The following is a 24,066-nucleotide window of genomic DNA, read 5'->3' as shown; positions in this document are numbered from 1 at the left end:
TAAGATGGAATTCTGATCATGTAAATCATTAAGATCTTTATAAAAGTAGGCCTATAGCAGATTACTTACATAAATTGAATCTTAAAATATCAGTCACTCTTTATCTCCTCATAATGTCTTATTATTTAAATGCCTATAGTTTTTTGGGTTTTTTTAAGTTTTTTTTTATCAAAGCTATAGTTTTTATTGTAGGCGCAAACCATTTAATGCAATGCAATACAATGATGATTAAGAGATTAACAAATAAACGCTGCTCAAAAGCTTGTATCATTTGATACTCACGTTTTAAAGGGATAGTTCAGCCAAAAAAAATGAAAACAAAAGAAATGTGCGAATCTAGAATCTAATATGATACAGCATAGGTCTTTTAACAACAACTTGCATGAGCAGAAACTAACACAAAGGGGCTCGATAGATAAACGTGACTATGCAAATCATCATGCACACGTCTTCTTGCGTTTGGGTGTTGGCTTGACTCACGGAAGGATGTTAGAGACACTGGGCCAATGATACCTCACGGTTGGGGTTTATACATTTTTTTACCGTCTATGGTTTATACCCAAGGTTAAAGGAGTAGTATTTTATTGTAAATAGTTGTACAGGCTTGATGTTTATTTTTCGCCGTCTCGAAGGTGTCAGTTCCGAGGTCGCGGAGTGAATTGCTTTGGGTGTCCGGATACTATAGGTAAGAATGAAGCACGTGCATGTAAACAACTGTTTTTGATTTGCTTATCCTCATCTACGTGTAGCTTAGGCTACTTTTTGATAGTTTTAACGATTTTTTTATTGAAATCGTTAACCTTGCGGCATGTCTGTGATGCACATGGTGTGTTCTCCATTTGAGGGCTGACGCAACACTTCACTTTGCAGGATGACGAGATTGAACTTTTTGTATTTGCAGAATTAAAAATCGTTGGGATTAACGTGTGTGAAAATGTGTGGAATGCGTGCATCTGCTTTTATAGAGCGCGCGCTATGATTCATTGAGATTTGGCATTAACCAAACTTCAAACAAAACTCAAGGAACGCAAGCCCGCAAGGCGGTTTGTGACATTAAGTGCATTCTTCAGCGAAAAGAGCGTATTATTTTCAATTTTACAAGGTTTTAATTTGGTTGGTGCAGTTCTCCATCACATATGTGAACGTTAGCTAATCGAGTTCCCGCCCAGGATTTTATGTTCAATGCATTCTTTGAATAAATACGTTACTTTTTATAATACAGAGGCACGTGTGGCAATCTCTCGACATTTAAAAATGGGATTTTTTTTAAAATTCGTAGACAGACAAAAAATAAATTCTCGCCAAACTAGAACAAACTCGTTGAACTTCTGACACAAAGAAGCCACGTGCGCGCCCCCGTCGACAATCCGCATGTTTTGTTTGTTTGGGGCGAGCGACCGCGCTTTATTATGACGTTTTAAAATGCGGGAAATTTGTTTCCTACTCGTCGTCTTGCAACATTTATTTTCTGACGAATAGAAGGCTGTTCTCTTGAGTCGTGCAGAAGGGAAGAATACAAAAGAGCCGTGTGTGGTAAACGTTGTTTACGTTTTGTTTCATACGTCAACTGAAAATGAAGATAGATTTTAGTTCATTCGGCAAACTAGGCTATAGAGATGATTCCCCCATAGACAGTATTCATAATGTCATCCATGTTCATGTATATGAATTGCTATGTTTATGAAAAGCTTTAGCCTATGTGAAGTTGAACATTTATTTGAACTGATTTGGGTGTGAGCGTTGCCCATTGGGAAAATGCAGAATGTTGTGTGTGTGTCTGTGTGACCGTTACAGGTCAGGTTTGATTTCAAGCTTGTCAATTAGATTAATTTGTGATCATGTTCATCATGTTGACACAGGTATCAGTCAGAAAACATTCACAGAGAAGGTGTGTCTCTCTAGTGTTGAAGGGTGGAGGACTATGTGTTTGCTTTTCGGGGCACGTCAAGTTAAACTGTCTTGACCAAGTTTTTGTTTGGACAGTGAGACGGTCAGATCTGAAGATATAAATTTGGCGTGTATATGGAGTGACAGGTGTTCAGTTCTAGAAATCTTTTTTGGTTACTTCAGTAAATCAACCATCATGATTCTTTTGTTTTGAGGATGTCTGTGGTTTCATTTCTCCTCAGAAAAATTGAATGTCATCATCAAGACAGTTAAAACACTATTCTTGGACTGGGTGTATCTAGAGTGTATCCTGGATAATATGCTATGTTTAATTGGGCTTGATGTCCATAAGGGTGTGTATCTGTGTAATACAAATATTGAATTCATAGGTTGTTCACATCAGTTTAATACGTTGTAAATGAATGCAGTACCTTTATTATATCACATGATACGGCCACATCTCTTACATACACCAGCACATATATTGTCCTTGTCACAAGTAATTAAATTCACATCTTCACTTAGTAATTCACACACTTTAATTCAAATTCATTCAACTAAATGTAATCTTTATCCATCCATTCAAATTTTGTGCTGCAAACAAAAATAAGAGCTTTCATTTGTGATTGTGAACACTAGCAAGAAACGATGGAATAAGCGAGATAATTCAGAATTGATTTATTAAATCAATACTGCGAGATTATAAAGCAATATAATTAAGTATTGATTTATTAAATTGTGCAAATGTGATAGTAAAGACATTATAATGTTACAAAAGATTTTTATTTACAAATAAGTCCTGATAAAATATGAATCAAGCAGTTTTAGTCCAAATTTTCTGAAGATACTTGATTGCTTTATGAAATGAATAAATTGAATTTTAGGGGTGTAACGATACCCTCATGTCACGATTCGATACATGATACGGTATTATTGCGATACTCCCAAGACATATGGTAAAAGTCGGTTTGGCGTTCAAAGGGAATTTGCTTTTCCACATGCAAGATGGCGCCGTTGTGTTTGGCTTGCCGTCTGCTACTGCTGCTACTCCTTATGTCTGATCTGTCATTTATCCACTGTTCGCGGCTTGTATATGCCCGTCAAGCTCTCCTTGACATCCGATTCACGGTTGGTGATTCGGTTTGGCATTCAAAGGGAATTTGCTTTTCCACATGCAAGATGGCGCCGTTGTGTTTGGCTTGCCGTCTGCTACTGCTGCTACTCCTTATGTCTGATCTGTCATTTATCCACTGTTCGCGGCTTGTATATGCCCGTCAAGCTCTCCTTGACATCCGATTCACGGTTGGTGATTCACTTACGAACTGTTACACCGTGGACGTGGGCCCCCCCTTCTACAACCCGGACGAGCCTCCCCGATCGATTATCCGCCTCGATTTTTGCTGCCGGTGGCCACTCAACACCGCGCGGAGAAAGCGAAGAAGGAAACGAGGAACTCGCGGAGGTTACACCACGAAACTGAAGGCTTTTTTACGAGCTGGCAGTTCGCCTCGGCGCAGCTCCGCTGCCTGGCACCCGCGGGGTGCGGATTACCGATGTCTTCGCCCTGTCTTCCCCCTACATCTGAGTCCTGTCACTCGGGCTGATCTCCGCAGTGCTGGCCGCTGCTCCCGGCAGAACGGAGCTAATCTCGGAAATCTGCGCTCATTGAGAAAGGCGCCGGCATCCCACGTGATTATTCCTCCCCCCAAACTGGCACTAATCAACGCACGTTCTGCAGTGAATAAGACCTTTTTATTGAACGACTTCTACTCTACACACAACTTGGATCTTATGTTCATCACAGAATCCTGGATGAAGGTCGGTGACTTAACTCCCTTCTCTGAACTGGTTCCTGTAAACTGTACATTTTTTAACTCTCCTCGTCCGAGTGGTCGTGGGGGCGGGATTATTACGGTTTTAAATAACTCTTTCTCCCCTCGCTGCCGGCTAGTCACTGCAATGGCCTTCCCCAGCTTTGAATCTCAGCTTCTTCACCTGGACTGGAATGGTCCCATCGGCCTAGGGGTGATTTATCGCCCTCCACACTCCACTAATGGTTTTATACAGCAATTCACTGAATTCACGGGCAATATTGCCACAAGCTATGATCGCTTCCTTTTGGTGGGAGATTTCAACATTCATGTCTGTTGTCAGTCAAATTCCCTGTCACAGGAGTTTTGTGACTTAATTGATGCTTTTAATCTACTGCAGTGGGTCAAAAACTCCACGCACATTCAGGGCCATACATTAGACCTTGTACTATCTCACGGGATTGATGTCACTGATATTATACTCTCAGATTTTCTGCTCTCTGATCACAAGCCTATTCTTTTCTCACTGTCTCTTCCGGAGCTCTCTCAACCCACTCTTGCTCCTGTTATGTCGCGGGTCTACTCCCCACAGTTCAGCACTAACTTTGACATGTGTTTTGATGAGCTGTGCTCACATTTGGGCCTGGACAAACCACTACCTGACCTGGATGCGGAACAGCATTTCAGCCTTTTAAACTCTGCCTGGCTTAGGGTAGCTAACGTGACTGCTCCGCTTAAGCCCCACAAACCCAAACCGAAATCTGCTCTGTGGCAAAACTCTGACACTCGTCACCAAAGACAAATGTGTAGAGCGGCCGAACGCAAATGGAAACGAGACAGGCATATTGTCTCCTTCCATCTGTTCAAAGACGCTCTTACAGCATACCAAAAGGCTGCTAAGTCAGCTAGAGCTGCATATTTTTCTAACTTAATTGAATCTAACCACTCCAACCCAAAGGTCTTGTTTTCAGTCATTCAATCTGTAATAAATCCTTCTTCTAAATTGTCTGTCGCCTCGGATGCTCTATGTGAAGATTTCCAGAGATTTTTTGTTAACAAAATCACTAAATTAAGACTTAGTGTCTGCCCGAACATAACTTTGCCCCCATCTGTGTCATCTATTAAATGTGTTTGGGAGGTTTTTGATCCTATCAACCTCCTGACACTTAAGGATGTGAGCGCCAAGCTCAAACCCTCACTCTGTCCAAATGACATCCTTCAGCCGAAATTTCTAAAGTTAATAATCGACTCTGTGGGTCCTGGTTTGGTATCCTTTATTAACAAGTGTCTCAACACGGGCTCAGTTCCAATTAATCTCAAAGTGGCTACGGTCACTCCCTTGCTCAAGAAGCCTTCACTGGATCCATCTGTTCTACAAAATTACCGACCCATATCTGTCTTGCCTTTTATCTCCAAGTTATTGGAGAAAATAGTGTTTAATCAACTCCAGCACTTTCTTCTAAATAACTGTATTTATGACACTTTTCAATCTGGGTTCAGGGCTGCTCACAGCACTGAGTCTGCCCTTCTGCGAGTGCTAAACGACATCTTAATCTCCACTGATTCTGGTGATTCTGTGGTTCTAATTCTCTTAGACCTTTCGGCAGCTTTTGACACTGTTGACCACCCTACCCTGCTGGCTAGACTTGAGACTGAGGTGGGACTAAAAGCTTCTGTCTTATCATGGTTTCGGTCGTACCTTTCCGACAGAAAGTTTTTAGTCAAGATGGGTAATTTCTCCAGCTCCACGGCCCCTCTAACCTGTGGTCTCCCACAGGGCTCCGTTCTGGCTCCCTCTCTATTTTCTCTGTACATGCTTCCGTTGGGCACTATTTTAAGGAAACACAGTGTATCATTTCATCTGTATGCGGACGACACCCAAATTTACATTCCATTCAAGAAAAATGACCCTGCAGCATTAAAGTGTCTTCTACTATGCTTAGAGGAAGTGAAGGCATGGCTGGCCCAAAACTTCCTCTCTTTAAATAGTGATAAGACCGAGGTCATTGTCTTCAGCCCGAGTGAAAGGTCTCAGTGCTCAAGCCCAGACTTGGGGAGCTTAGCCCCCTTTAAATCGACAGGAGTCCGAAATTTGGGTGTTCTCATTGACCAGTCGTTAAAACTTGACAAACACATATCAGGTGTCATCAGCTCCGGTTTCTACCAACTACGCTTATTATCTAAAATCAAAGGCTTTCTTACTCCGACAACCCTGGAAATGGCAGTTCATGCTTTCATCACGTGTAGGCTCGACTATTGCAATTCACTCTATTGTGGGATATCTGCTTCTCAAATTGCCCGTCTTCAGCTGGTCCAAAACGCTGCGGCTAGACTCATTTCCAACTGTCGCAAATATGACCACATCACTCCAATTCTTGAGTCCTTACACTGGCTACCTGTCCGGCAGAGAATTGATTTTAAAGTCCTACTATTTGTTTTTAAATCGCTACATAGCCTAGCCCCAGCCTATCTCTCCGAACTTATTCATCCCTATACTCCGTCCAGAAGCCTAAGATCTCACGACCAGGCTCTGCTGGTAGTCCCTCGTGTCAGACTTAAGCGCAGAGGGGAGCGTGCTTTTGCTGTGGCAGGGCCCCGTCTGTGGAACACCCTGCCCCTAGAGATTCGAACGGCCCCAAACCTGTCTATTTTTAAATCTTTGGTGAAAACCTACCTTTTCTCTTTAGCATACTGATCTCCTTTTAAGTATTTTATTATGTTATAACTGGGTCTCTGACAAGGCTACTGGTAGCTTTGCTGCCTTTTATGTGGGATATGCTTATTTCTTCTTTTTTTTTTTTTTTTTTTTGTTTGTGTGTTTGTTTTTAATTCTTGTTCTGTAAAGCACTTTGGTCTGTCTGAGCGGCTGTTTAAATGTGCTATATAAATAAATGAACTTGAACTTGATATGGTAAAAGGTTAACACAAAATATACTGATGATTAAAATGCCAAATTTGATATTACAGAGTGGGTCTAAATGAATAGGCTTGGACTCGGTGCTGTAACCCAAGGACAATGGTGACACCAGAATAACAATATTCATGATTCTGAAGCAGAGAATTACTGAGTTATTGTAGATAAATATGCTTGCACGCTTTCACTGACTAGATATAGCCTATTTAAAATAATGTCAGCCACTTTTTTATGGTAACATCAGACATTTGCCATTATCAGGACCCACAAATATTCCCCCATTGCATTATTATACATTATATACTGTAGTTCAATGTAGTTTGAAACAAACTTTGAAAATTTTTTTTTTTATTTTCGGGGGGACTATCCACGATTCAGATTCCTCAGTAGTATGGCTCTGATCTAATCAGATCATCTCAACAGAAAGTCAATGTCAACTGACCTGGGCATTGTGACCTTAATGAAGAGTGTGAACACAATGTGACCAGCTGATGTGTTCAGATGCCTCCCGTTTCTGCTGGGGCTCTGTGATTGGTGGAAAATGGGGCAAGGCCCCCTACCAGCCCACTTGCTGGATTTACACTGCTTGACAGAAGCACGAGTTTCCGTGCCTGCGTTGCTATGGCCGTTTAAAGTGGATATGGATGTGCTCGTCATCACTCTTTTTCCAGTATACCTTGTGCGATCTGTTGCCTCACAGCAGCGTTAGGTTGTATAAGAAGCAGGCTTTGTTTTATTACTCTCTCTCTCTCCAAATAAACAGCCCCAGTACATGAATGTTAAAGTCGACTGGCATCCATTGAGAATATGTTCAGAAGAGCCAGGTGACTTAAAAGGATGTAAAATAAGACAACACAACACATTTATATATTTATTATTGTAATTAATTTTTTCTCATTCCAAGCTGAATATTGCCAAAAAACACTTTTACATTTCGCTTTGAAACCGAATCTTTTGCCATTGTCTTTTCATTCAGTGTATGTTTCCTCACCACAGTAACAAAAGGATTGTTTCATTTTCCCCACGACGCTGTCAGAGCTTGAATTTGAATCCTAACACATGTAAACCATGATGGCAATGACATGAGGAATTATTCTTTCTGATACACAGAAAACAATAATACATTGTAGACTGAACATTCAAAGGACAATGGTTAAAAAGTAACTTCCTTTATTCTTTCTGTGTTAAATGGATAGTTCACTTCAAAATGAAAATTCTGTCATCATTTATTCATTTCCTCTTATATACTCAGTATATAATGTCAGAATGTTCATTTTGAAGTGAACTATCCCTTTAAACTGACTGACATATGTTGTTTGTTCAGAGACTGTGGTACTCGTAATTGTAATGAATAAATTAGAATATATTTTTAAAATGCATCAAGGTGCCTCTTTTTTGGGGTTATTCTGTTTTTCTTCTTCTCTGTGGTCATATTTTAATATTCATGCACCTGTATAATTAGTGTGTTGTTTTCTTCCATTTCCCACCTTCTACTCTCCCGCTTTCCCACAGCGTTACTCAACTATTTCTTGAGACTTTTTCAACTTTGAGATTTTCAACGACCAGGCTAAAACGGGGGTGTCTTGACACTTTAATTGTAGCGTCTGTTCTCTACGGAAGCCCTGAACCACAAAAAATCTGTAAAAAAAAAAAGAAAAAAAAAAGAGAAAAATCTAGCGTTTCGCGATTAAAGTCCAAACGTTTTGAGATTAAAGTCCAAACGTTTCGACATTTAAGTCCAAACGTTTCGAGATTAAAGTCCACGCGTTTCGAGATTAAAGTCCACACGTTTCGAGATTAAAGTCCACACGTTTCGAGATTAAAGTCCAAACGTGTCGAGATTAAAGTCCAAACGTGTCGAGATTAAAGTCCAAACGTGTCGAGATTAAAGTCCAAACGTGTCGAGATTAAAGTCCAAACGTGTCGAGATTAAAGTCCAAACGTTTCGAGATTAAAGTCCAAACATTTTGAGATTAAAGTCCAAACGTTTCGAGATTAAAGCCCAAACGTTTCGAGATTCAAGTCCAAACGTTTCGAGATTCAAGTCCACACGTTTCGAGATTAAAGTCCAAACGTTTCGAGATTTAAGTCCAAACGTTTCGAGATTAAAGTCCACACGTGTCGAGATTAAAGTCCACACGTGTCGAGATTCAAGTCCAAACGTGTCGAGATTCAAGTCCAAACGTGTCGAGATTCAAGTCCAAACGTGTCGAGATTCAAGTCCAAACGTTTCGAGATTCAAGTCCAAACGTTTCGAGATTCAAGTCCAAACGTTTCGAGATTCAAGTCCAAACGTGTCGAGATTCAAGTCCAAACGTTTCGAGATTAAAGTCCAAACATTTTGAGATTAAAGTCCAAACGTTTCGAGATTAAAGCCCAAACGTTTCGAGATTCAAGTCCAAACGTTTCGAGATTCAAGTCCACACGTTTCGAGATTAAAGTCCAAACGTTTCGAGATTTAAGTCCAAACGTTTCGAGATTAAAGTCCACACGTGTCGAGATTAAAGTCCACACGTGTCGAGATTCAAGTCCAAACGTGTCGAGATTCAAGTCCAAACGTGTCGAGATTCAAGTCCAAACGTGTCGAGATTCAAGTCCAAACGTTTCGAGATTCAAGTCCAAACGTTTCGAGATTCAAGTCCAAACGTTTCGAGATTCAAGTCCAAACGTTTCGAGATTCAAGTCCACACGTTTCGAGATTAAAGTCCAAACTTTTCGAGATTAAAGTCCAAACGTTTCGAGATTTAAGTCCAAACGTTTCAAAATTAAAGTCCAAATGTTTCGAGATTAAAGTCCAAACGTGTCGAGATTAAAGTCCAAACGTGTCGAGATTAAAGTCCAAACGTGTCGAGATTAAAGTCCAAACGTGTCGAGATTAAAGTCCAAACGTTTCGAGGTTAAAGTCCAAACGTTTCGAGATTCAAGTCCACACGTTTCGAGATTCAAGTCCACACGTTTCGAGATTCAAGTCCACACGTTTCGAGATTCAAGTCCACACGTTTCGAGATTCAAGTCCACACGTTTCGAGATTCAAGTCCACACGTTTCGAGATTCAAGTCCAAACGTTTCGAGATTCAAGTCCAAACGTTTCGAGAATAAAGTCCAAACTTTTCGACATTAGCATATTGTAGCTTGACAGGTGTGGCCATTATGAACTATAATTGTATGGGAGAGAGCAGCGTGAACATTTTCAAAATGCCCTTCCTTTCTTTACACCACAGTCATATGGGAATGAAGTGACATGAGTAAATATATTCAATGTCATTTAAAGTTTGAAACATCTAGAACAGATTTGATGTTATGCAGAAGTGTTTTATGACGGTAGGCAGTGACGACCAGAAACCAGAGTGGAGATCTGACGGAGTGAATGAGGGCGTCTGTGACCACCACAGCTGCTGGTCTTCACGTGACCTCACACTGCGCTATTTATGGCCAGATCTTTGAATGAGGTAGTTGCCACCAAGGCATGTAACTTGTGCTTCAAGCGGACACGGTTTGAACCCTTGCTTGTATTTATTATGAGTTGAGAGAGAACTAAGGCTCCATCAAAGGTTACTTTACAAATCCTCATTGTGTTTGATACCTGGAGGAGGTGCCGGAGCTCAGAAAAGAATCGCAGGACTAGGGGTGTGCGATATGACGATTTTTAATCGTGGACGATTAAAATGTCTCCACGATCTGCTTTTGAAGAAATATCGTAGTATCGTGTTACAGTGCATTCTATCAGTTCAGTTCTGGCGCCGCCGTCTCAACTGTACAACGCGACGTTGCCTACACATCACACATGAATAGGTACGGGACACTACAATTCACAAAAGTTCATTATTTTCATAAGCCTTGCCGGTTAAACATTTAATTCACGCGCTGATGCGCTGTTCTAACGTTCGCTTTCCTGACCGCATAAATTACCCCCGACACTCACAGACACTAGAAGCCTGTCAACAGCGCCAGAATACTGGACTAAGTTATCTTTCTAGTCTTATTATGCTAATACTGTTAAATACACACAACGTTTACATAAACAGGCTATGTCTAAAGTGAAAGCAAACATTTGAGAGAATATCTGGTGTAATATGTGTCTATATTAAACGCGTCAAGCGCTGGTCTAAAAGCGACAGGAATAAATAGTACTGCCGCTTGTCCTTAAAGGGATAGTTCACACAAAAAAAAAAAAAAAATTCTGTCATTATTTAATCACTCTAATGTTGTTGCAAACCTGTGTTAATTTCTTTCTTGTGCTGAACACAAAAGACGATTTTTTTTAATGTGGATAACCAAACAGTTGCTGGTCCCCATTAACTTCCAGGAGAGTACCTATAAAAAACTATAGGGGGACCAGCAACTGTTCGGTTACCCACATTATTCAAAATAACTTTTATTTTCAACAGAAGAAAGAAATTTATTCGGGTTTAAAACATCTTGAGAGAGTAAATTAAAACCATTTTCATTTTTGAGGGAACTATCCCTTTAGTGTTAATAAAAGAAAGAAAAAAACACAAGGAGAAAATCACTGACTAAGAACTTTAATAGTAGCTTTAATAAGAATTAATTTATTCAGTGAAGTCTATGTAGTGTTTTAATTTCATATTTGTTCATTTAATTACTTTCTTCAATGCTACTGCTACTGTAAACTTACTGCATCTGAAAAAATAAAGCACTATTTATTTAATTTGAATATTAATTTGTGTAATGTTTATCTTATCTTATTTTTTTAATAACAAAGAAAATAATGACAAAGATTTTTATCTTCGCCACTGGTGTTACCTATAAGGCTTTGTTTTTAACATAGGGCCATTAGTTTGGCTGTAATGAACAGCCACTTGCAAAATATTAAAACCAACTTGAAAAAGAATCGTGATAAAAAATCGTGATCGTGATTTTCCTAAAAAAATCGTGATATGATATTTTTTCCATATCGCCCACCCCTACGCAGGACTTTATTTATTTTTTGGGGATTTCCTTGCTCTGATATTTTGAGTTGGTAAGAAAAGGATTTGAAACTTCAGTGCGCTCTGATTAACGGTCTCGGTGGATTTGTTGTCTTACTGTTTATCTTATTCGAGTTTCCCATGAAACCTGTTATTGGTTTTGCTCACTAATTGATTCAGTGGCAGTGATTTATTTGAAATGCTTTAGCGTTTCAACAGTGGCCTTTAGGGAGACTCGAATTTAATATGGTTATTTCAGACTAAATTATCTTAGGATGTCTTTTCTTTCTGTAATCAAACATGAAGGGAATATTGTGAATTAGTGTTTGTGTTTTAGCCTTGATTACCAATGGATAAATCTAATGCAACCAGTCAAGAACATGACACATTTACCTTTAAATCAAAGAAAAAATGAATGAATTGGTTATTGGCCTTTAAGATATAGGCCTTTTTTTTCAGTGATTTTTTTCATGTAATTGTAAAAATGACCAAAATATCAAAAATGTATCTCTGTAGGAGTTGATGAAATAGGGTGTCCTGTTACATGAGCTGGAGAAACTGGAAAAGGGAATATGCTCACGTTCATCTGTTTATTGGTGTACAGTATATTTATTTATTACATGTGGCTTGATTAATATGATCTCTGACGTTAGTGCCACACTTGTGTTTATAAATAATCCTACTGTAAAGTTCAAGAGATACCTCGGCTCAACTCCAGTCTGCTTTTGGCTTCCAGCTATTACAGTAATGATGAGTAAGAGAATCATGCAGGTTGTAGTACGAGGCTCACATATCATCACTCTTATGACTCTCCCAGGGAAGCTGATGTCAGGATTGTGCTGGTTGCATCATTTAATAAGACTCTTATCGCACTTGATTTGAATGTTTTATGGTGTCAATAGCCAGACTGATCTCATGAAATCGCGTGTGTTTCCATTTTTGGCGTGCTATCAACACGCATAATCGCTTTTCAGCGTGTTTATGAACACCGTTGACCTAACGTTACATTACTGTGTATATAAATATATGACCTACCCCAACCCGTCCCTAAACCTACCCGTCACTGGGGTTAACAGCATTTATGAGTCTTCCCCTACCATCCTAGGAAGATTTAACTGTGTGTACACATACATCACTCGGACATTAATGGCGTAGACATACACGCATACATGCGGATAGCTCAACACGCCACTTGACTTGAAAGTGGCATGTATTTTTACGCAAAAGTCATGATGTCATGTTGCAATAGCTATAAAAATAAATATATTTAGGAAAGTTATTGTAAACTGAATTCAAGTTAATTTGGGGGGGAAGAGGGTATGATGAAAAGGTCAAACAAATGATTTTGAATTGTTGCATGGAATTGAATGCAACAGTTTATCTTAGAATTGTTTGTAAAAAAAATTTTGATTTGTTACAGTTAAAGCGTGGAATAATTTAGTGACCGATTTTTAATGTATTAAATTGAGAGCTGTAATCTGCATAAGAATGGCTTTATAAATGTTTTACATAAATGTGTTCTACGTGTGCTTGTGTGTGTGTGTGTGTATATATATATATATATATATATATACACACAACAATGTATATAAAACTGTAATATTTTAATATATAATGTTGTATTATTATAATAATATTGATGGCTTAAATTAACTTTTAGATTACCATTGCTTTCATCTATGCTTGCTTAAATTAATCTGTAAACAATATATAATCTTTAGCCTATGTTAAAATTAATTTCCATCGTAATACTGTATATTATAGTTTGTTGTGATGCCTACATTTACTCGTAGCATTTATTATTATTTATTTAAAAATAGTGGAGGATTTTAACAATGGTTATTGATTGGCTATAACAAAAATAAATGGTACAATAAAAAGTAGAATCGCTAAATTCTAGTTACTAAAATATATAAAAACTTTTAGAAATATATTTTTAAGATAAAAATAATTTGTAACTATCAAAACAATTGTGCTCACTTGAACATTTGAAAATGTTGAATGTTAATAACCTTGACTTGAATTGAATGTATATCAGAATAATAATCGCTCTCACTCTGTCTTTTGTTTTTCCAGGTCAGTGAAGAGCTTCTCTGTGTGTCCGTGTGTGCTTGTTGTGTGTGTCTTGAGTGTTTAGAGAAATCAACATGGTCCTTGCCCACCTAAAAGTATTTGGAAAGCAGCTTCTGCGGGTGAAGGTGGTCGACTGCAGCACAGAAGAGTCTCGGCTTTCCCGATGCCTCAACACCTTTGACCTGGTGGCACTCGGAGTGGGCAGCACGTTGGGCGCTGGCGTCTATGTGCTGGCTGGGGCCGTGGCGCGGCAAAACGCCGGTCCCGCTATCGTCCTGTCCTTTCTGATTGCTGCATTGGCCTCAGTCATGGCTGGACTGTGTTACGCTGAGTTCGGAGCACGTGTACCCAGGACGGGCTCGGCGTATCTGTACAGCTATGTGACGGTGGGAGAGCTGTGGGCCTTCATCACCGGCTGGAACCTCATCCTCTCTTATATCATAGGTGAGAGTGCTTCAGATAGCCCAGGGTCCATATACCTGCTACTTAAAATCATTCAGTTATAACTATATGGAAAACTGACTTTGCAATATTTTACTTTTCTGCAATATAAAAAAAAAAATACAGGATTTTTCACCAGATGACTTTAATATCTATATATTTTTTTAAGAATGAACCATTCTAGAAGGAGTGGGGTGATTTTGTCAGGGAGTTCATAAAATAAAAAGCTAAAAATTACTTTTTAAATCATTTTAGGACTGAATTATTTAGGAAAAATATTTAAAATATAAAAATATAAAATATAATATTTAAAATACCTCTAAAATATTTAAAAAATATATATACATTAAGATTATGATTATTGGAGTATGTTTTACAAGACCATGCCGGTCTTAAAAAAAAATTTGACTTCAGAAATTGTTTATAAATACAATGTTTAATTCAATGTGCCACTTGCGGTTTCTTTGTAATTGTTTGTGAAATGTACTTGCAATCTGAGTGAAAATGGTGTCCAATCACATCCTGCACCAATTTAAAAAAAATTGAAAAAATCTACTTGAGTTTCATTTATATTCAGTATGACTAAAATATTGGAAATGTATTGTGATTTAATAAAAAAAAAAAATCAAAATAAATAATACTATAAAATAAAATGCTTTACTGTATTGTTACAATACTAGTACATTTTAATTTATTAAATTTTCAAACAGTAACCTGTCAAGCTTTTCTTTTGATTGGTAAATAAAAATATGCTCTGCCACTTTCAGAGTGAAGCTCAACACTGTTTTTATCTACACTCAAGCAGCTCATCATATAGGGCGTCTAAATGCCACGCTTCACTTTGAAACCAGTAGTGCATATATTTATCTACTCGACACTAAGTAGATAACACAATGTTCATTTTATTTCGATTTATCGTACAGCCCTAGTTATAACATCATATTCCCTCTTTCAGGAACATCCAGTGTTGCTCGAGCGTGGAGTGCGACCTTTGATGAGCTTATTGGGAAACATATCGAGGACTTCTGCAAGCTACACATGAATATGAACGCCCCGGGAGTGCTAGCAGAGTATCCGGACATGTTTGCAGTGCTCATCATCCTCACGCTAACAGGCAAGACATTGAGAGTCACATTTTACAAATATACCAGTTTATATCAGTTTATGTTGAATGTCTTGTGGATGTTCTGCAGGTTTGTTGGCGTTTGGGGTGAAGGAGTCCGCTATGGTCAATAAGGTGTTCACCTGCATCAATGTTCTGGTGCTAATGTTTGTGGTGGTGTCGGGTCTCATCAAAGGAACCCTCAACAACTGGAACCTGGATCCTAAAGAGATCCTCAACCAAACTTCCTCCTCGAAGTAATGAACTGTTTTTTATTCGTTTAATACACACAGAATCTGAATTTTGTTTCAGGACACGACTGTTTTTTGTTTGTTTGTTTGTTTGTTTTTCAGATCAAAATCAAAAGAAAAAAATCTGTATTATATATTCCTATTTTTTTTATACTATATGGTAATGTACATCTAAAAGTAATGGATTGTCGAAAAGAACTGTCAGATCGACAGAGGTTAAAAAAACAAGGTAGGGTAGGTTAATCACTGAAATTGTATTATACTTTGTTTACTCTTTGAACAGCATAATGATAAAAGACTGTGAGTGAGCGCTGTTCTCTTCTCAGTGCCTCCTGTCAAAATAAAAGTCTGCAGCACCATCAAAATAAAAGTCCCGCTTCCAACACATCGGCCAGTCAGAAAAACTTGAAAAACCAAATGTTGCATTTTTATCGTGGCGATATATCGGTCGACTACTAGTATCTATAGCAGACTGGTGGGAGTGGCCTTGGATGGCAACATCCACAGTGCATTATGGGTGTTGAAGACAACAGCCTTTTTCTTTTTTTTTTTTCTTTTTTCTAATTAGGTAGCACCGATTTAAAAAAAATTAAAAACATACTGAATAGGTAGCCAAGTTTTATGTCTGTCATTTAGCCAGACGATCGAGTCTGCATATTATTAAAAAATAATTGTTTTATTTGAGGGAGATGCTATAGCCTAGTCCTTGTTTGTATTTTCAGTTCATCCGAGCTGCTGCCAGAGAGTCTGGGTGTTGGTGGTTTCATGCCGTTCGGCTTCTCTGGAGTCCTGTCTGGTGCCGCGACCTGTTTCTATGCTTTTGTTGGCTTTGATTGTATTGCTACAACAGGTACATTTTGAATTTTGCATGACAAAAACTATTTCGAGTCTGCTCTAAGACAGATTTTCTGATTGTTGCTGCCCGTTGAAATGAACCCTTTTCTTTTGTGCTTCTCTGCATTTCAGGCGAGGAGGTGAAGAATCCTCAGAGGGCGATACCCATTGGCATTGTAGCATCACTTCTCATCTGTTTTGTCGCTTACTTCGGCGTGTCTGCCGCCCTCACGTTGATGATGCCGTACTATATGCTGGATAAGAACAGCCCTCTGCCCGTGGCTTTCAAATTTGTGGGCTGGGAAGGAGCGACGTACGCAGTAGCTGTTGGTTCACTTTGTGCTTTATCCACCAGGTAGGAATTCAAACGTTATCTAACACAAGACCCCATGCTGTCAGTATTTGTGTGTGTATTTGCATAGCATCAGTTTGTCAACTCAATTGGCACAAATGTCTACACACATCTCATTTAAATAATTTAAAGGGTTTTAAAAAAAAAAAAATTTTTTTATTGAGAAGTATGTTTGTTTTTGCTCTCCATGACATGACCTCTTTAATACCTCAACTATCAGGCTTAAAGCTGTATGGAGGTTAATAGAGGTCGACCGATATTAGATTTTACAAATACCGATAATGAAGTTGTCAGTACCTACAATAACCGATAGTTTTTAAAACTGATGCTAAATTAAAGCAATTGGAAATTCAAATTTCCTATTTTTCTATTAATATATTAGTCAGCCAAATCTATTGTATTGTGTATGTATATGTGTTTCAAATGCTTTAAAGTGTCCTAAGAAAAATTATTGATGAAACATTATTTGTTATCACGCACAAATTTGTGCATACGCACAGTTAATAGACATAAATTGTTTTACATCACGTGAAAACATGCACAATTATTCAAGCGTTTGGGGTTGTTAGGATTTTTGTTAAGAAGTCTTGTGCTCATCTAGGGTGCATTATTTAATATACAGTAAAACTGTAATATTGTGAAATAGTATTATAATTTTAAAATAACTTTTCTATTAAAAATTTATTCCTGTGATGGCAAAGCTGAATTTTAGCATCATTACAACAGTCTTCAGTGTCACATGATCCTTCAGAAATCATTCAATAATTCTGATTTTCTGCTCAAGAAACATTTCTTATTATCGATTTTGAAAACTGTGACGCTTAATATTTCTTTTCATTATACATTTCAGGATTCCTTGATGAATAGAAAGTTCAAAAGAACAGCATTTATTTAAAATGGTAAATCTTTTGCAACCCCAGACTAGTAGTGTGCATGATCTCAAAAAAACGTGGTTTGGAGTTTTATGACCCTTTAAATGCAAACCCAGTGGTTTTTGTGGTTTTTCTTGTTAAAGCTAATAAGCTTCAGTAGATGTTAAATGCACAAGCTAACTGCATTGCATGGCTCAAATCTGTTTCTCTCCCCTGAACTAGTCTGTTGGGCTCCATGTTCCCAATGCCCCGTGTAATATGGGCCATGGCTGAAGATGGGCTGCTCTTCAAGTTCTTGGCCAACATCAATGAAAAATCCAAAACGCCCATAATGGCCACTATAACTTCAGGCATAGTGGCAGGTGAGGACGCTCATTCAAACCACTAACAGACTCGCTTCTTTACAGATCTCCGTTATGCTGCCGACTATCTCCCAAACTGCAGCATGACTAAATATGTCCGTCTCATCCACTAAACTCCAGCCATGCCAGAGAACTGATAACCTCTTTGTGCTAAAAATAGCCTTCATGTTCAGAGAATTGCTGCATTGACATTAAACAGTTAGTAGGATTACTAGAATTATAAACTTTATACATTTAAAGTGAAGTTTTCATTTTAGGAGCTGAATTAAAGCTTCTGTGAAACGCAAAAGAAGATATTTTGAAGAATTTTTGCAACAGAAAAAAATACAATGCATTTTTAGATACCAAAACCCTTTTTTTCATATTTGAATGGACTATCCCTTTAAGTTAAAAAAAAAAATTCTCAAGGGAATGAGGTTTTTTTTCCACCTGAAAAGAGTGTGCAAGTGCATTGCACATGACATGAGCCAACCACAACATGAAATCATAAGTTGTTTGAAAACCTCAACATTTTAATCTGCAGTTTCAGGCATTTAGGACTAAGAGGCACCTAAATCCTTTTAATTGCTTGTTAAACATGAAACAAATACAATCATTAAGACTAATTCATAATTACTATCTATTACTATTAGTTCAAGATGTGCTTTTGTAATTAAAGGACAGACTGTTAACAGGATATGTGGCAACACTGAAGAGAGGAAATGCAATGTCAAATGTTATTATGCAGGACACAGAATATAAATGAGTAAATAGTGTTGTTCATTTTCAGTTTGTTGAAGTCTCTTTAAATATGAGAACTCATTAACCATTTCTTAATCATTTTAAGAGATTGTCTATTTGTATTAACTTGTTGGTTATTCAATTTTATATGTAACATTAATATGTTTACAATACATTAACTCTTTCCCCGCCAGCGTTTTTAAAAAAAGTTGCCAGCCACCGCCAGGGTTTTTGACGATTTTCGCTAAATTTGAATGCCCCCGCTGAATATTTTCTTCCATGAATATATGAAGATGATATATATAAAAATAAAGATCTGAGCCTCTGCTTTTAGGCAAAAAAAACGTTTTTATTTTATCTTCATCTGTTCTTTTTTTATTGCCTCTTGAACAGAGGTAGGTTTTGTCAAAAACACAACATTTTGGACAAAAAACTGAGAAAAAGGTATTTTTATCAAACAAGTGCATTTAAAAGCAGAATACATTCAGATGTTGTTTCCTTCATATATAAAACTTTCCAAAATAAATTAAAAACATAAAATAAATGTAAAATATATCAAATTTCCCAGGATGTAAGGGAAATGTAACTTTTGCAATAAAACTTCTGCCTCTGCCTCTCTGTGTTCTACCTGTGAATAATGAATAATTGGAATTACAATAAACAGGCCTAGACACACACACACACACACACACACACACACACACAAATACATATTACAATGTGGTAAATGTGCACAAAGAGAGAAAAAATTTGACAATTACACCTTATATATTTAGACAGCCACACATAAATGCCTGCACACACACATACATATTATAGTGTCATAATATTATACGATCCATCTGCGGCACGTCCATGGCTAGCATGAACATGTGCATCTCTCTCACTGACTACTTCGTCCCGATCAGATTCAGAATTATCAAATAAAGAGTGATCGGACTCCGAGTCCATTAACCTCCAGTACTTCAGCCATATACCTCTGCATTGTCTGTCTGATACATTCTCACTACTCCACTGTTTGAGACGATTGCAATCTGTTTCTCTAAACAAAGAGTTGCGCAATCATTCAGGACATGCGCGCGGGTCTTCCTTACCGTATACCACCTAAAACACGGATACCCGGAAAATTCCGTGTTTGGCGCAGATGCGTTTTTTCATTAAACACGGAAAATTCCGTGTTTGGCGGGGAAAGAGTTAATACAAAAACAGAACCATTCAAAAGTTTGGGCTCAGTAAGAATACATTCAAATAGAAAACAGTTCTTTAACATTTTATTATTTCACAGTATTGCTGTTTTTACTGTATTTTTGATCAAATAAATGCAGTCTTGTTGAGCAGAGGTGTTTTTTACTGACCCCAAACCATTGAATGGTAGTGTATTAATATTCATACTGCTGTGAACATTAACAAAATAGTATTATTGTGCATATACTTCTTATAATTATTAGAGTTAATACAACTGCTGAATCATCCTGCAATAAACACTCCTGTTCCCTTCACAGCGGTGATGGCCTTCCTGTTTGATCTGAAAGATCTGGTTGATCTCATGTCCATTGGCACTCTTCTGGCTTACACACTAGTTGCGGCCTGTGTCTTAGTTTTGAGGTACGTCTTGAATTATGGGAGTGACTACCGTTGAACTGTACATAATCAGTGGATGGTTCGCTCTGTGATCTCAATAAGCAATATTACCGACATGATAAATATCACTGAATATATATATATATATATATATATATATATATATATATTCTCACATAAATATTATGTGCGTTGACTAATTAAAAAATGTCCATTAATTGGAACATTGGGTGGTTAATATTTCAAAGTAATTTCTGTCATTTCAACAGACAATAAAGATTGTTTTTTAAAGCATCCCTGTGAAAACAAACCTGAAAAGAGATTGTTTAAGGATTATTTGTAGTGCAACCTTATGATTTAAAATGATTTGTTTCAGTCTTTTTGAGTAGTGAAGTGCCTCCCACAATCTAAAACGCAGTAAGCAGGAAAAAGGTGGATAAACAATTAGGAAACTGTAGTTGCACACACTGTTTTTTCACTCCATTTTATGGATCAGATAATTTTTTTTGCATTATATTCTTAATCACACTTGATTAATGTTAAAGTTACAGCCCTGATATAAATGTATTCATTATCATAATGTATAGTATCATTGATATGCTTTTATCGTTTTTAAGATTTTGAATTGGATTTTATTTCTCTTTAATCTGTTTTCATTGTCATTTTAACTTTTAGTACTTTTGTTGTTTGTCTATATAGTTTAAGTTTTAGTTTTTAGTTCATTACAACTAGCTGACATAAAATGAGTGTTTGTTTATATATGAAGAGTTCAGATGCAAAAGCCTCTAAATGCCATTTGAAATTTTCTTCTTTAATGATGATTTTTATCAAACTTGTATATTTAAGTTCAGTGATTTCACTTAAATGGGGATGAAGATTACCTATGAATTGTTATTTAAGTGAAATTACTGAACTTAAATATACAAGTTTGATAAAAATCATCATTAAAGAAGAAAATTTCAAATGGCATTTAGAGGCTTTTGCATCTGAACTCTTCATATATATATATATATATAATTTCAGTTTAATGTTTAGTCATTTTCAAGTTTTGTTCATTTTTATGGTTTTAATTTTAGTTAACAATAATAACCCTGATTCATATTAAGGTATAGACTCAATATCTCTCTCTCTCTTTCTCTCTCTCTCTCTCTCTCTCTCTCAGGTACCAACCAGAGCAGCCCAGTGTGAACGTCCATTATCAGATAGCCAGTTGTCAGGAGGAAACAGAGGCTGATTCCATCAACGAGAGCAGTGCTGGTTTCCTACCTGGATCTCAAGATCTCTGCACCCTCAGAAACCTTCTGTGCCCCCAAAACGAGGAGCCTTCTCGTCTCTCTGGCTTCACAGTCAACATCTGCACGAGTGTATTAGGTCAGACACACACAGATGCATACCTGACATATTTACTTCAGTATGTTTACTAGACTGATAACCTTTCCTTTGCTGCAGGTGTGCTGGTGTGTGTGTTCTGTGTCGTGGCGGTTCAGGGTGGATTTCAGGTCTGGGCTCTTGCGGTTCTTGCGGTTCTGGCTGTAGTTTGCTTCATCATCACCATGTTAATATGGAGGCAGCCTGAGAGCAAAACTAAGCTGTCTTTTAAGGTAAATGCACACCTGCGTGTTCACACAGTGTCTTTTATACTCCCTTTTTGTGGTGGTTTGTAAAGACCGGTGGGTGTATGTGTGTACCCAGGTTCCTCTGCTGCCGTTCCTCCCTGTCCTCAGCATGTTTGTTAACGTGTACCTGATGATGCAGCTGGACAGAGGCACCTGGTTGCGTTTCACCATTTGGATGGCCATAGGTAAGTCTTTTAGATATTAAAAATCAAACAAGTCCTGATATATCGTCACAAACGTTTTCACGTTCAAATTGGTTGCAGGACAGTGAACTGCACAGGCTTGAATAATGGGAAAATAAATGGGTACAGTTGTTAAAAATAATCACAATAAACTTTAACCATAGATTGAAAACAAGTCTTCTGCTGTGCTTTAATAACTTTGTTTCTCTCTAGGTTTTGTTATTTATTTTGGCTATGGGATCTGGCACAGCACAGAGGCAGCGTTGGCCTGTAACGACACAGAAGACCCCGTCAAACCAGACGAACCGGACACACCTGAGAAAGAGGCTTTCCTGAACAACGCAGGGGAGAGCAGTGACCCTTGAGAAAGCACTTCAGATACTCGCTATACCGATGTATGTGACCTACGACAACAAAAACGTCCCAACACAAAGCTGCTATTGACGTTCAAGATGTTATAGTAGGTCTAAAGCACCTTTGAGCAGCATTTACAACATGTGACGAAGTCTATCACTTGAATTGCATTACTGTAAAAAGTGAAGTACGACATTACTGATTTTAATGTGTGTAGGGCTCTGTCTGATTGGTTAATTTTTACCTATTTATTTTTGTAGCATGTTGCTATAATGCGTTTTACCAGGGTCTTGAGAAAAACTCATACAAATAACATTTTTACCGTGGTGTGCGTTTTGTATGTTGAATTCTAGGGATGCACCGATACAAATTTTACTTGGTTATTTTTTTTAAGCAAATAACTGAAAATTACACAGCTTCAATTCAATTTTAAATTGACTCTTTATATAAGTTTTCACATATTTATTTAGCTGACTTAAGGCGCGTCAAATCGATTTCTCAATATGATGCTACAAATCAAGCCAGTTGCTTTTTGGTCATTGTACAAGTCTGTAACAGTCCAGTGCTGATGTCTACTTGCACTGAAAATGACTTTTAGCGGCCGATACCAATGATTGATCACACCTTTCAGACTTTTATGAGACTGTTGCCAAGCTCTTAGGTGGGGAAAAAAGACCAAGTCTTGGATCTGGGAAAATCTCCATTCTGAGGGATTGTAATGCTGGTTTGTTTGGTCCTTTATTCAGCTGTTGTGTGCATGTTTATTCTCTATTGGGCGAAATAATTTTGTACAGTATTTTTGGACTTTTGTGTATTTTACTTTGTCCATGTTGTAGTCGTTGGATTTGTACAAAACCAAAAACAAGCCAAAGAATTGGTGATTATGATTGTTTTTATTATGAATAATGGATATAAACTGTATCTCGTTGACATGCAAGAGAACAGATTTGCAGAAACATTTTCGTCACAGTACATTTTCTGCAGTGTATTGCAATTTTTTAATGTCAAATTAAGGGAACTGTACATTTTTGTAAATATTTGCTGTTTTTCTTGCAATAAATTATTTTCTGGTTTGTAAAGAAAGTTTCAAGACATACATTTCTATATATTTGCTTAACTTTATATAGTATTATAGTAAATTTAGATAAATTCTATCTGCCTTTTTGGTATACTACTATTCTAATAATAATAGTTATTAAAGTGGTGTTGACTGTTTTTTATAAGATTGGTGTAGTGTATTATGTTGAATAATTAGAGCATGAATATTTAACAAATTAAGACTCCATTTTTGTACATTTGCGTTTAAACAAACCTCAGATTGTCAATGTACGCTGGAAGCTCAAATCTTCAATGGTAAATATTTTTCTATGGAATATTTAGTCTGCATTATCTTAAATGTAAACACCATTGCAATACATATAAAAAGTAACCTCTTTAATATGATCTTATAGTGATATTAAAATCTTGCACTTTTTTAAAGAATGTTTTAAATTTAATGAGAATGAATGTGTGGTTGAATGGCTGTGTGCACATTTTTTTCTTTTAGGATGTTATATATAATTAGATGTTAAAGTTTTATGTCCTGCAAGAACCAACTGTTCGTCTCGCGTTAAGCAAGTTTGGTTCAAATGTTTTTTTTCTCAGTCTACCCCATATGCTGCTTGGCTTTGAAGTGTTTTTACTGCGCGTGCGCGTAAACATTCGAGTCGCATTTAAAGACTGGAGCGAGCCGCGAGCGCGACTCACCAGAACAGATGGAAACGTCATCAACTGATAACAACAGAAC

General features: G+C 37.5%; 1 protein-coding gene across 3 annotated transcripts; it reads left to right on the top strand.

Moving 5' to 3' along the window:
- The first annotated feature begins 445 nt into the window (after positions 1–445).
- Positions 446–23,363, top strand: slc7a1b (solute carrier family 7 member 1b). 3 transcript variants are annotated; one of them, XM_089121399.1, is made up of 13 exons: positions 460–519; positions 633–685; positions 13,617–14,057; positions 15,010–15,168; positions 15,248–15,413; positions 16,130–16,257; positions 16,374–16,596; positions 17,688–17,827; positions 20,050–20,152; positions 21,291–21,499; positions 21,578–21,729; positions 21,821–21,929; positions 22,140–23,363. In XM_089121399.1, exons 3-13 carry the CDS (start codon positions 13,688–13,690, stop codon positions 22,289–22,291), a joined length of 1,911 nt encoding a protein of 636 aa, XP_088977525.1. In that variant the 5' UTR covers positions 460–519; positions 633–685; positions 13,617–13,687; the 3' UTR covers positions 22,292–23,363. The 3 variants fall into 3 exon arrangements, with proteins under 3 accessions (XP_039526910.1, XP_088977525.1, XP_039526911.1); XM_039670976.2 differs by having other exon boundaries at positions 446–685; XM_039670977.2 differs by lacking the exons at positions 460–519; positions 633–685 and adding an exon at positions 1,431–1,533.
- Positions 23,364–24,066: the final 703 nt, after the last annotated feature.

Source organism: Pimephales promelas, chromosome 16 (genome assembly GCF_988280905.1).
Source record: "Pimephales promelas chromosome 16, fPimPro1.hap1.1, whole genome shotgun sequence".
NCBI classification, from domain to species: domain Eukaryota; kingdom Metazoa; phylum Chordata; class Actinopteri; order Cypriniformes; family Leuciscidae; genus Pimephales; species Pimephales promelas.
Note: the sequence above shows the minus strand (reverse complement) of the source record. Positions and strands in the feature narration are given on the sequence as shown.